Source organism: Phyllostomus discolor, chromosome 2 (genome assembly GCF_004126475.2).
Source record: "Phyllostomus discolor isolate MPI-MPIP mPhyDis1 chromosome 2, mPhyDis1.pri.v3, whole genome shotgun sequence".
NCBI lineage: Eukaryota > Metazoa > Chordata > Mammalia > Chiroptera > Phyllostomidae > Phyllostomus > Phyllostomus discolor.
The window spans coordinates 34,222,828-34,236,055 of NC_040904.2; the positions used below are offsets into that span (position 1 = coordinate 34,222,828).

Here is a 13,228-nt window from a genome sequence, read left to right on the forward strand (position 1 = left end):
TGATAAAAACAATGAACAAAGTAGGAAACGAGGAGTGTCCCTAAGCAATTAGACTAAATGTCCCAATGCATTTAGACTAAATAAATCACTTAAGAAGTAAAACCATCTCCATTTATAGATAATATAATAGTATACTTGTGGACTCGATGATACAATTATCTCAAACAATAAAAGAATAAGCATAATAGAATATAAATTTAGGAATCAATAGGCTCCAAACACACAAACAATAACCATTCAGAGGATATAATCATAGACAAAGCCTCACTTATAATGGCCACAGAGAAGGTAAAACACCTAAAGATAAACTTAACAATAAATGTACAAAATTTTTATGAAGAAAAATTTTAAACTATTGAAAGACAGAAGAATTAAAGTTGAACAAATTAAAAGACATCGCTTGCTCTGGGATAGAACAATTCAACATAAACAACAACAGCAAAAGAAATCCCAACTCTCTTTGGATTAACTTACACATGTAAGGTTACTTACAAGGTAATCTCAGTAAGACACCAACAAGTTTTCATGGAACTGGAAAACCTGATGCTGTAGTTTATATGAAAACATAAACGTTCAAGAACGCTCACTGATAAAACTGGGAAAGAAAAGTATGGGGGGACATGAATCCCATCCCATACATCTGATAGTAACACATGCCATAAAGTCTGTGTAACTGACAGTGAGGAACTGGCCTATGAATAGACAACTGAACCTGGGAATGGAACAGAAAAGTCCAGAAATAGATCCAAGTGCATATGGAAATTTTGCATATGTACATAAAGGCTGCATCTCAAATAACTAGAGAAAGCATTTTTACATAAAGGACTAGGACTTTTATATAAAAAGCACTCATACAATTGCATCAGCATTTGAATACCAGTGTCAGAAGAAACCGGGTAAGTTCCTGTATGGCCTGAGTGTCGGGAAGGCTTGACACTGTCCAGAGGCAATAAAAAATAAGATGGACAGCTTTGGCTCAATTAAAACACACACACACACACACACACACACACACACACACACACACTTTCAAGATACAAAACACCACAAGCAAAAAAACAACAGACAAATGACAGAGTGGGAGAAAGTATTTGCAGTATATGTCACAGATAAAAAGTGAAGAGTGCACACATATAAGGAACTCAATAATTAATGGGAGACAGCTCAAAATCTTGACAGAGAAATGAGTGAAAGACATGAATAGATAATTCACACACACAAAAACATACATTTGAAAAGATATCCCCCCTCACTTACCATAATAGAAATGTAAATTAAAACTACACTGAGAAACCACTTCTTACCTACAGGATTGGCAAGAAAAAGCAGGATAATGTAAAAACCAATATATCCAATGCCAATATAAAAACAAGAATAAATACATAAATATAGAAGAGAAAGCTTTCATTACAGCTGCAAATAAGTAGAATTGCAAATAAGAAATTAAGAAGAAAGTAATAAATATAGAAGAAATAATAGAATTAGAAAACCAGCATTTAGCAACTGTCATGGTAATAATTGAATCAGAGTGGTAATAATTGATTCATTAGAGAATCATTAATGCATGCTAAAAATTATTGGGTGTTTGATGAGAAGCAGGATTTCTACATAGCCTCAAAGAGTTTTTCCACAAATACTTACTAATTACAAAGGGAAACAGTAATCTTATGGTGGAGGAACCTGACAGATACCACCTTCACTCAGCGGCCCGTCAATGAAACCAGTAGTGGGGCACCCCAACGTCGTGTTCCGGCTGACATGGCCCATGAGGAAGAACCCATCACTTCTGTAACCTTCCCGCTGAAAGTGCATAACCTGAACCTAATCGTGAGGAAGCAATGAGTATATCCTCACTGAGGGCTTCTCTACAAAATAAGGAGTCTGTACTTTTCAAAAATATCAAGATCATAAAAGTGTTCACCTTCCAAAAAAAGATTGGGGGATTATTTCAGATTAAAAAAAATAAAAATACATGGCAACAAAATGCAACACATGATTGTTGACTGAATCTTGAGTCAGAACAAAACATCCCCTGTTTTGCTATAAAGGGTATCAGGAAGACAGCTGGCGAAATTTCAGTAAGGTCTACAACAGGATAATAGTATTTCACTGATGTCAAGTTCATTTATTTTGATAATTGAGTTATAGCTGCTTTAAAAACATCCTGGTTTTTTTTTCAGGAACCCCTACTTATGTATTTAGGGGTCTATGGGTATCATGGCTGAAACTCATTCCGGAATGGTCCAGGGGAAAAATGCCCACCTATCTGGTAAAGGAGAATGATGAAGCAAAAAGGTAAAATGTTAACATTTGGGAAATCAGGGTGGAGCGTATATAGCAGTTCTGGAAACTAGAAGTCTAAAATTATTTTAAAATATTTTTTTAAACATCAGTGATACTGACTAATAGCAACCTAAAAGTTGCTAGTAATTAAGACCTAGTAATTTGTAATTTTCTAAGGATGGATTTGTGCCATTTCAATGCAAGTCTGGAGAGTATCAGCAACCTATCAATTAGCTGGAGAGCTTCAGAGCCCACGGGGTCCAACCTATATCCTTGACTGTAAAATAGCTCTGTGAAGTGATAAAAATTTGTTTGTGAAAAATGCTCTTGAGAAGAAGGCGAAGGGTTAGTAGCTACAACAGGACTCAAAAGAAGGATGAGGGTTGCCAGCCAGAAAAGGAACATTTTGGATGACTTCCAGTGTGGCCTGTCAAATGCAGTAGCATGCCCATCTAGCAGGAAAAAAGTTGAGAAATTACTCCCATTACTGTTTTGTTCTGCGAAGAAAACTGGACCGACACATCATAGATACAATGTTGGCGATGTTTCTTGTGGTTCTGAGGAAACAAGTACCTTCTGAAGAAAACGGGAGAAGGCCAGGAGCATGCACAAGCATTAATATGAAGCAACAGATGGAAATATACCAGGAGGTTTCCAAATTATATGTCATGGAGGTACTGTATCTCAGAATCTCAAGGTTTATACAGGCTCCTAGGACATATCTGTATTGAACATTGTACATATATACCTCAAAAGATGAGGAAATCAATGCAGCAGGCTCGATATTTGTAAGAAAATTTTGTAAAAGGACTTCAAGGGTTGCCACATGCCTTTGTTACTTGAAAACCTGTAGCAGTTTATATCTGTACATTTCTAATCCTCATTGAATACACCCAGACCTTCTGTTAAATCATACTAAATTGGATGCTAAAATGTCATAACTCACAAAAATTGTAAAAATGATAAAGAAATGCTTTAAATTAAACACTAAATCATTGAAGATTGGAGTATCAGATAATTGTACACTAGTAGCTGCAATTTTAACATATTCACAATGGCAAAAATAACAGTTCTGTTATTTTTAAAGAACTGACCTGGTACAGAACTATAGTTTTCTATCCAATTAGAGATTAGCTGGTTCATGGATTTAAAACCCACTCTGCATTTACGGAAACAAAACCAACAGAACGTTGCACCTCAGAAAGGGGCATTCTGTCATTAATCTGTTCTTTCCTGTTTAGAGTATGCATATTTTCCCCACTGAGATGTCTGATTTTGACCTGTTCCCAGGATACTTGGAAATCTTTTCAGAAGAGGGCTTAACATTGAAATTACTTCTTGTGTTAAAATCCAATTTTCCCCCTGAATAGGCAAAGGCAGGGAAAGGGCCCAGAGCCCAAGGAAACGCTTTACAATAAGCTCAGGCCATTTTTGTGGTTGAGAACCTAAGCAGGCCTGTTCTGACTTGTTATTCTCCTATAACCTCACTTTGCATCTTACTAGCCACTGTCAGCACTGAATGGCCTTCCTGACTTTGGTTCAACAGTCTATCTTTTAGAGTCTTACTCCCTCACTATCATCTTCACTTGAAGCTGTTAGGAAATCAAGTTAAGGATAATGCTCTGCTAAATCTTCTCTGTCCTGGATGCAGTTAGGTAAAACTTAGCAAAGTATTTATTATTAGTGATGTACATGTCTTATGTGGGAAGTTGTTTCCAAAGTTTTTCATTTGTGTCATTAAAATTAATATTACTGTTTTTTCTAAAGTTGTTTTAGACTGAGCAACCAAGAGTGAAAAATTCTTGAGCACCCAATACGCATACATACACAGTATTATACATATAAGTTTAAGTCATTATTTGAAAGCTTCCAAATCATTTAAAAACCCACGTGCCCTAAAATTTACTCCTTTATAACATACAAATCACTGTTTTTTAAAGTATATTGACATGCTGTACAATTATCACCACTGTCTAATTTTAAGACATTTTTATTAGCCGCCAGAGAAACACCATACGTATCAGGGGCTACTCTCTGTCCCACCCTCCCTCCAGATGCTGGCAAGGATGACTCCACTTCCCTGTGTCCATGGACTTGCTTGTTGAAACGCTTCATAAAGAAGCATTGCAATCATATAATATGTGGCCTTTTGTGTCTGGTTTCTTTTCACTTAGCATAATATTTTCAAGGTTCGTCCATGTTGTGGCATGTATCAATACATTCCCTTTATTAACTAAATAATATTCCATTGTAAGGATAAACACACTATGGTTCTACATTCACCAACTAATGAACATTTGGGTTGTCTCCATGTTTTGGCTGCTATAAATAATGCTGCTCTAAACATTCATGCACAAGTTTTTGTGTGGACACACGTTTTGCACTCTCTTAGGTAGGTATTATGGAGCAGAACTGCTGTGTTATATTGTAACTTTCTGTTTAACTTTGGAGGCATTATCAAATTGCTTTTCAAAGAGCCTACACCATTTTGAATTCCCAATAGTATTGTATAAGGGTTCCAGTATCAACATGTCCTTGTCAATCCTTTTTTTTATTTTTTAAGTTATATCCTTCAAGGTGGGTATGAAGTAGTAGCTTGCAGTTTTTACTGGAATTTCCTTAAACACTAATGATGTTGAGCATCTTTCATGTATTTATTGAGCATTTATATATCTTCTTTGGGGAAATGTCTACTTAGATCCTTAGCCCATTTTAAAAACTGGGCTTTTTATTATTGACTTGTAAGTGTTCTTTATATATTCAGGATACCAATTCCTTATCAGATTTATGATTTGCAAACATTTTCTCTCATAATGGATTAAGCAATGGTTTCTTGGATTGTGCACCATAAACACACACATAAAAATTTCATCAAACATAAAGGCTTTCATTTGTCCCAAAGGACATTATCAAAGAAACAAATGACAGAATGGTTTCTGATGAGAAATTGGCTGTTAAATTTCTTGATTATTTGCTTGTCCTTTGCTGCTTTCAAGATTCCTCTTGTCTTTGTCTTTCACTATTTTGATTATAATGTGTTTTGGCATGGCTCTCTTTAGGTTCATCTTACTTAGATTTGGTTGAGCTTCTTGGATGCGTAGATTCATGTTTTCATCAAATTTGGGAAGTTTTCAGCCATTATTTCCTTAAATATTCTATATGCACTCTTTTCTCTTTCCTGTCTTTCCAGGACTCCCATTACATATGTGTCGGTGTGCCTGATGATGGTTTCCAGGACTCTGAGGCCCTGCGTGCTTTTCTCTGTTATTTTTCCTTTTTGTTCCTGAGACTGGACACCCTCAATGGACCTGTCTGCAAGTCGCTAACACTTCTGCCTGCTCTGGTCTGCTACTGAGCCCCTCCAATGTGCATTTCATTTCAGTCATTATTATACTTTGCAACTCCCAAATCCATGTGTCTGTCATTCTTCTATTATAAGAAAGGAACTTTTATAGAAACTTTTTAATTAAAAAATCCTATGTTTATATATTCTGTACTTGAGGATACATTGTTTTTATACTTCCTTTAGTTCTTGACATATCATTTCTTTTAGTTCTTTGAAGGAAGAACTTAGTTAAACTAGTTGTTTCAAAGACTCACACTGTCAGGTCAAATTATGACAATTATCAGAACTATCAGCATTTAGGATCTTCAAGCCCATTCGGCTCTTTCCAGCAGCTACTAGGCTGCTGGTTTTCAGAGTGATGAGCTGGTTTTCATGGCTACTGCAGAACGGAAGAGATAGGAATGGGTATATGACAAATTAAAATGCCCCAAAGCTTGCTGTTTTTACCAAGATGCTGCTCTCTTTCTTGAATAAACACTCCTCCAAGTGTCACATGCCTTTGGTAGATTTCCAGAGTTTGAAAAAGGTAACTTTGATATTTTTTGTGTTTTAGTTGCTTTTATGTAGGAGTGAATATTTAGAAATCCTAACTATACCATTCCTAGTAGTGTCCTAATTATTTTTAAAAAAAATTTTTTAATTCCCACCCAAGGATTTGTTTATTGATTTTTAGATGGAGGGAGGGAGGGAGAGAGAGAGAAACATTGATTAGCTGCCTCTCATACATGCCCTGACCAGTGATTGTACCTGCAATGTTTTGGTGTACAGGACAATGCTCCAATTAACTGAGCCAGCCAGCCAGGGCAATGTCCTAATTCTTTAAGTGAAAAATATACATACATGGAAGGACTAATATTTTCCCCCCATATTCTGATACATTATCTAGTGCATTAAATTCTCAAAAAATTGAGGTGATTAGCATATCTGAAGGCCATACCCCATGGCATCATGCCATTGTGATGGCTCCTCCTGACTTCTCCGGGCCCCCCATTGGCAGCTCCACTCTCCCGGCCAGTCAAACTGAAACTCTTCGGATTATCTGCTTCCCTTACTCTTCTGCTCCCGTGCCCCAACTCAAGTCCTCCTCCAGTCTTATATGTATCCTTTCTTTCCAATGCCAGTGTGCCATTACCTCTCAACTGCAGCAAGTGTCTCTCTACTTTGCTTACCTATATAGTAAGTGAATCTTTATATCAACATCATTTTGGTGCAACCATTCCAGGAATCAGAGGCTTTCATCAGCTTCATTGGATCTCCTTCTGGATAAAATCCAGTCTTTTTAATGTGGCCCTTCAACTTTTCACAATCTAGACCCAATATGAACTGAAGGTCAGACAACTTGGGTTCTGACTCCAGCTTATTTTTTATGGAAACTTGCAGACCTATTGCACAGGGTACAGAGCACCATTAAGCCTCTACTATGTGCTGAAATTAAGAGTCAGTTCACAGAGATACAGGCAAGTAGACCTGCAGTTATAATCTATGGTAGTCAAGAACTATGTACAAGGATGATTTAAGAAGATATCTGAGAACCCTGGCTGGGTGGCTCAGTTGCTTGGAACATCGTCCTATTCACCAAAAGGTTGTGGGTTCGATCTCTGGACAGGGGACATATCTAGGTTGGGGGTTGGGCCCCCAATCAGGGCACATATGGGAGGCAACTGATAGCTGTTTTCTCTCTCACATTGATGCTTCTCTTTCTCTTTTTCTCTCTCCCTCCCCCTCTAAAATCAATAAACATGTCTTCAGGCAAGGATTAAAAAAAGAGAGAAGTTATTTAAGAAAGTGCCTTTGACTATATGAAGGATTATGAAACTGAAAGGTATTACTGTGTTCTTTTCTTATGTACCTTCAGTATAACACCCTAAAAAATTCAGACCCTGGAATATCTACACTTACAGGAGGCCACACACACACCTGTTAACCTTGTAACATTTGTGTCTGCATCCCTGATGCAGGGAGAACAGCTGTCCTGCTCACTACCTACGACTATGGCACAGGGTCACAGGAGAAGGTTTACAGAAGGTCGTGTGAAGTGCCTTACAAATCCCATTCATCATCAAAACAACGACCATAAATAAATAAAAATAAGTCACAGAATACATTATAAGATACTCTCATTTTTATTACCTAGGCATCTCAAGTCACGTTGTCTTCATTTGAACATTTGTTTGGACAATTTAATGAGAATAAATTTACCTCTGTTAAGTATTTCATAGGATACCTTACAGAAATAGAGTTTTAGAATTACACTGTGAAGATATTCATGATTATTGATACACCACCAAAACAAGCATGGAGGAAAAGATAGGCAGTTACTTACGCTCTGCTTTTAACTGCCCAAGGATGGAATTTTCTCCTCTGCACATGGTTCTGAAGATATGCAAAGAAAACAAATAATTATGGAGGTTTGAAAAGAGCCAATCCCAATTTGTGGGAGATAGCCCCAAGCTAAGTAAAAACAGAACAAGCACTTTTATGAAAAGATGCTACATAGACTTTTTTAAAAATGAAAAAAACCAATGAGTATCACTTTTGTAATGTTACTGATGGAACAAGGTAGATGGAAAAGTTATAAAATTGATTTCAGGAAGACATGTTATTTTTAAAAGATGGATTATGAATGAACTTTCTTTCTTAGAAAATTCAGTGCCAGTGAAGATAAATTTAGAATGCCGCAAATAGATAAGAATAATCACACAATCACTTTGCCTTCAGAGGTGAAAAGGGCAAACACTTAGCAAAGTAATTTTGGAATTAAAGAAACTGTTATACTTGGGCTATCTCCATAAAGTCGGCAAACCCCTTAAACGTGAAAAATATAGTCTTGAGTAACTAACTATTAATGATTTTGTTTTTTCAAGGCTCTGATAGTAGCCTGTGAATTATAAAGACTGACAAAATAAAAAATTCTATGCTCCATCTGCTTGCTTTATGAAAGTAATTGAAAACACAGTTATGCCTGGAAAATGCTGATATTATTAAAGATGATGCCAGCAAATAGAGATGTTTTTGCATAAAAAAGGTTATAGTTTTAGTTGCTGAACAAAAGCCAAGCATGTTATTTCATTCAGCTGGTTCAAACCCAAGAAAAGAGTCACAAAAAAATAATTACAATTGACGATATTCCAAAAATAATATTCAAATGTCAAACAGAGTGGTTAATATCCAATTAAATATTCTGTCAGGGCCTTAAATACTTGAAAAGCTTCATCTGTCATGTTGTAAATCAGATGATGACAGAAATGGCCAAGTCTTCCATCTAAGGGCACAGACCAAAGCACAAAGTTCTCTCATACTGCCGCCAGGCAAAATTACTCAAGAGGAAACAAAAAAAGTTTTACTTGAGACCCTGGAAGGAAGACACAAGCGTGAGAAATCTGAATAAAACAAGAGGACTAGAGAAATTCCAGCACATGGGGCACTCCAATGTGCACAGAAGACCCTTAGATCCCACAAGGGCCCCGTGGGGAGGGGGTCCCCGGCAGGGAGGCATCTAAGCCCTTGCCCCAAATCTGATGAAGGCTCTGAACCCGTATCTGCTTTACACACTGGGGGTTCTGGATGAGGTCCCCTCTGTCCTCTTCTTAGAAAGGGTTTGATTATAATGGTAGTCAACTGCAGGGGACTGAAAAACAAGGGATAGTAAGAGAAAATACCCAGGTGCGGGTCCTTGCTTTGCCTTGTTCAGAGTGTGATCCTGAGTGGGCTCTTTTGGACCACAGTTCACAGAGCTTGTCCCCAGGAGCTGGAGTCAGGCCCAGGCCCAACCACTTGCCTCTTCGCTCCCATTCTCTTCCCAGCCACGGGACACAGAGCTAAGCCTGCCTCTCTGCACCAGCCCACCAGCCGGTGTCCTCAGCCCGCCCTCCGCATGACGCTCCGCTGGCCAAGGCTGAGGCCTCGAGTGCCTTTCTGAATATGGAAACTCCACCTTTTAGAATATCAAGGACAGAACTTGCTGCTTTCCTATAGTTTTAACTAAGATGTGGTGGAGAAAAAGAATTAAAATTTCAGGAGCTAGGAAAGAACCTTCACGGTCTATTTTACTAGGAGAGACTATTATTATCAACCTTGTGGAAGGATCTGCTACCTGAAGAATCATAAACAAACATGCACAAATCATAGCATTTCAAGCATTTTTTTCTTTTCTTACTATGAGGAATAAAAAACCAATAATGACTGGTAGCTTACCAATAATTAAAAAATTAATATTTATATATGATATATATTTTATACATACACATATAAAGTCCTTGTATCCATTTATAAAGATCTATATGTATATGTATATATATAATATATATACATATACATACAAAATATGTGAATATAAAGGAGACTAATATTTTAGTTCTTTAGTATATATAAATGTGTATTATAAATGGAGACAAGAACTCTTTGTATATATTATTTTATATTTTGTATATTATATATTTATTGATATGTGTTATATATTATTTTATATTTATAATACATCTATGTCACATATTTTATATGTATTATAAAATTATGTGTACATACATACTAGGCAACCAATATAAAAGAGACCAATATTTTAGTCCTTTTATATTTGCCATATGTGTTAGGCCTAACTGTAGGCTCTACTTGAATTTTACCAGTAGACAGACCAAGATTCAAAGTAAAACAAAGAAAAGTGTTAATTTGTTCAGCAATACACTGAAAAGACATGGGCAAACGTTTCCATTCCTTTCACCAGCTGAGGGGCGTGACCGGACGCTGAGAACAGAGGACTTGAGAAAGCTGGCACCTGTAGTTGAAGTGCATTATGGCCTGGAGAGCGTTTCCTCCACCAGTTGAAATGTCTCCCTCGAACCCTGGCAGAAGGGGTATCACAACATACACTCGGTATCTCTGGCTCTCCCTGCAAAAAAACAGACACAGAGAGATCCAACAACAAAAAAATGATACATACAGCAACAGTTTCGAATGGCAGCCAAGCTTTTCACATGGTTTTAGAGACTGAACTAATGGCTTCCTCCAGTACATCCATCACAGCCCAGGGCTGCAGGCGTGCTCTTGGACTGGAGGCCGGAAGCTATTTTCCAGGCTAACAGTTCATGACAAACTGAAAAATGAGGGAACCTGGCAGTAAAGTGGGAATTGCACCCACTGTCCCTCTGTAGCATAATTCTCCCTAGGACAAAATTTGTACTAAGAAAGCCTAGCTTGGATCTCATGGACAGGGTGTGTGTGTGTGTGTGTGTGTGTGTGTTGGGGGGGCGGGGAGCAGGGGTTCATAACAAAATTTTAAAAAATACAATCATAATGGTTTTATGTGTAACAAGTTATATCCGTACTTAGACCCTAGCTCAGAGCCTGGCATTCGGTTAATAGTTTTTGAGTAAATGATTTCTCACAGCTTAGATCTCTGAGGCAAAAAGACATACTGGACCTACTAGATGATTTTTCAATGCAGAAGTCATCATTGTTTCGAAATTCTGATTCGGTTCTGACAGCTCTGGTTCAGAGGCAGAATGTTACCCTGGGTCCTTTGAGAATTCTGAGTGACTGCTGACTTGTGAATCCCCTGCACATGTAACACAGTGTGTCTTCGGCCCACTCTCCCAACGGACTAACAACAGCCTTTGAAAGAAAGGCTGTAGAGTAGCCTCATGCTCAGTGACGGCACAAAGAGGAGAACGTGCAGCTTCTTACTTTGATCCACAGTCAGAACGTCAGAAATTTGGAGACTTTCATTCAAACAGGTATTGCCTATTTGGAGGCAACACTGTTCAAGTCTTTGTCTCCCTTGGGAAGAATCACAGGAAGAAGAGAAAGCCCGGAAATGACTGTGGCACCCACTGGGGCTGGAATCACAGCCACATGTCTCAGAGGTCTATATAGTTCACGCAAAGGTGCTCCTGCTGGATAATTTTCAAATCAGATCCTACTTACACTGTTCATAATACTTGGTTTCTGAAGTGCATTTCTTCTAAATAATTAACATTTTTCTTTCAGGTGAGTATTATTACCAGTCTCCGAGGGGTCAGATTCATTACTGATGTCTCTAAATGCATCAGGACATGTGGAAAGTGAAGTTCAGGGCAGAAGTCACAGTCAACAGGGGTCGTAAGGCAGTGAGTTTAACTGGTGCTGAGAAACCAGGAATTTGAAGTAGGCTGTTGTAATGGCATGGATTAATCACTAGATGGCAAACACAGTTTGAGGAGGAAAATAAACCATTAAAAAAATGCAAACTGTTTTAAGTACTCTCTCTAATAAGGGTAAGAGGCACACATCCCTAAATGGTAAACGGGGGAGTAGAAAAGAAGAACAGAAAGAGTACATGAGCTATTTCCTCACAGCCAGAATTTACAAGTCCACACAAATTAAACTGGACACTTAAAAACGGACACCATCAGGCCTCAACGGCCTTTCCAGAATCAGCTTCAGTACAAGCGGCCCAGACCCACTGCCCCTTTGCTCAGGGGTGAGCCTCCCTATTAAGGAGGCTTGGCTCACCGGCTCTTTTTGAGTTTGGAATTCCCTTCTCTGGCCCATGGAATCCCACTTCTTCCAGGGCAGCTAAAAGGCTCTGTCCTCAGTCAAGCCATCCTGGATCTTCCAATCAAAACTGGTTTACTCCTGCCTCTGTGTTCCCACGGCACAATGCCAGAACGTCCACTCACACCCTCTGGCTTTACACAATACTGATACACATGTCTGTTGCCTAGGCTATGTGATAAGCTCTTTTGGAATACAGGACATATGTCCACATATCTTTCTATTTTGGGAAGTGACTGATAGAGGATACTAGCATACAGTATGCACTTGATATGGTTTTCTTTGGAAGGATGAGGTCAGGTTGGAAGAATGTTTCTGGGAAGAAAAGGTTAAGCTGCAAAGGACATTTTTCTTTAGATTAAATTACATTTAATTTGAATTTTTTATTGTGGCCATCTTAACCATTTCTAAGTGTACCCCCAAATGCAGGGGTATGAATTACATTCACAGGTTGTGCAGCCATCATGATATTGTGAACCCTGAGAGAAGACACCTGGTAAGAAGGGCTCCCGGTAGCTAGCTGGGCTCAAATTCAAACAAACAAACAAACAAACAACATCCCCCCCTCCAAGCAATACAACAACGAAAAACAGAGCCTAGCAGGTGTCTCTACACAGGGACCTCTCATGCACTTCAGGGAGAGACCTGTGCTGAACTGCCTGCCTGCACAGTGCTGCTGCCATCTGAGCCAGCCCTTATAAAGGGTTTCCTGGAGTCCGATTTCAACCAGTGGGACTGAGGCTTTCCTCATCCAGTTGGAGCTGCACAGCTCTGACCAGCCAGAGTGGCTGTATTCTGACCAATCAGGACAGATCAGGTTGTAAGGATTTAGAGTCTTCATTTGCATGAGGACAGGCCAATCAGGGAACAGGGGCAGGGACTTCTATGCACATAAGCCAGCTCCCCTCTGTCTCTGACCCACCTTCCCTTTGCATTTCCCCGACTGAGCTGAAACACTGAAGATGTCCTGCCAGAGCATAGTGAAGCTGACCAGCACAGACCAGAGCAGATGTAGAGCAGAGCAGATCGGCACAAAATGGGGCAAACTAACGCACAGCAGGGCCAATCAGC

The 13,228-nt window shown here is 38.7% G+C and overlaps 1 protein-coding gene across 5 annotated transcripts in view; it reads right to left on the minus strand.

The window, feature by feature from the left end:
• Positions 1–13,228, minus strand: part of PLD1 (phospholipase D1) — a 182,378-nt gene that overhangs the window by 26,664 nt on the left and 142,486 nt on the right. For all 5 annotated transcript variants that reach the window (XM_036017694.1, XM_036017693.1, XM_028504911.2 and 2 more), the window contains 2 exons: positions 10,401–10,514; positions 7,953–8,002 (listed from right to left, as the gene is read on the minus strand). In XM_036017694.1, the coding sequence (XP_035873587.1) occupies positions 7,953–8,002; positions 10,401–10,514 (164 nt within the window). The remainder of the gene's footprint in view (positions 1–7,952; positions 8,003–10,400; positions 10,515–13,228) is intronic.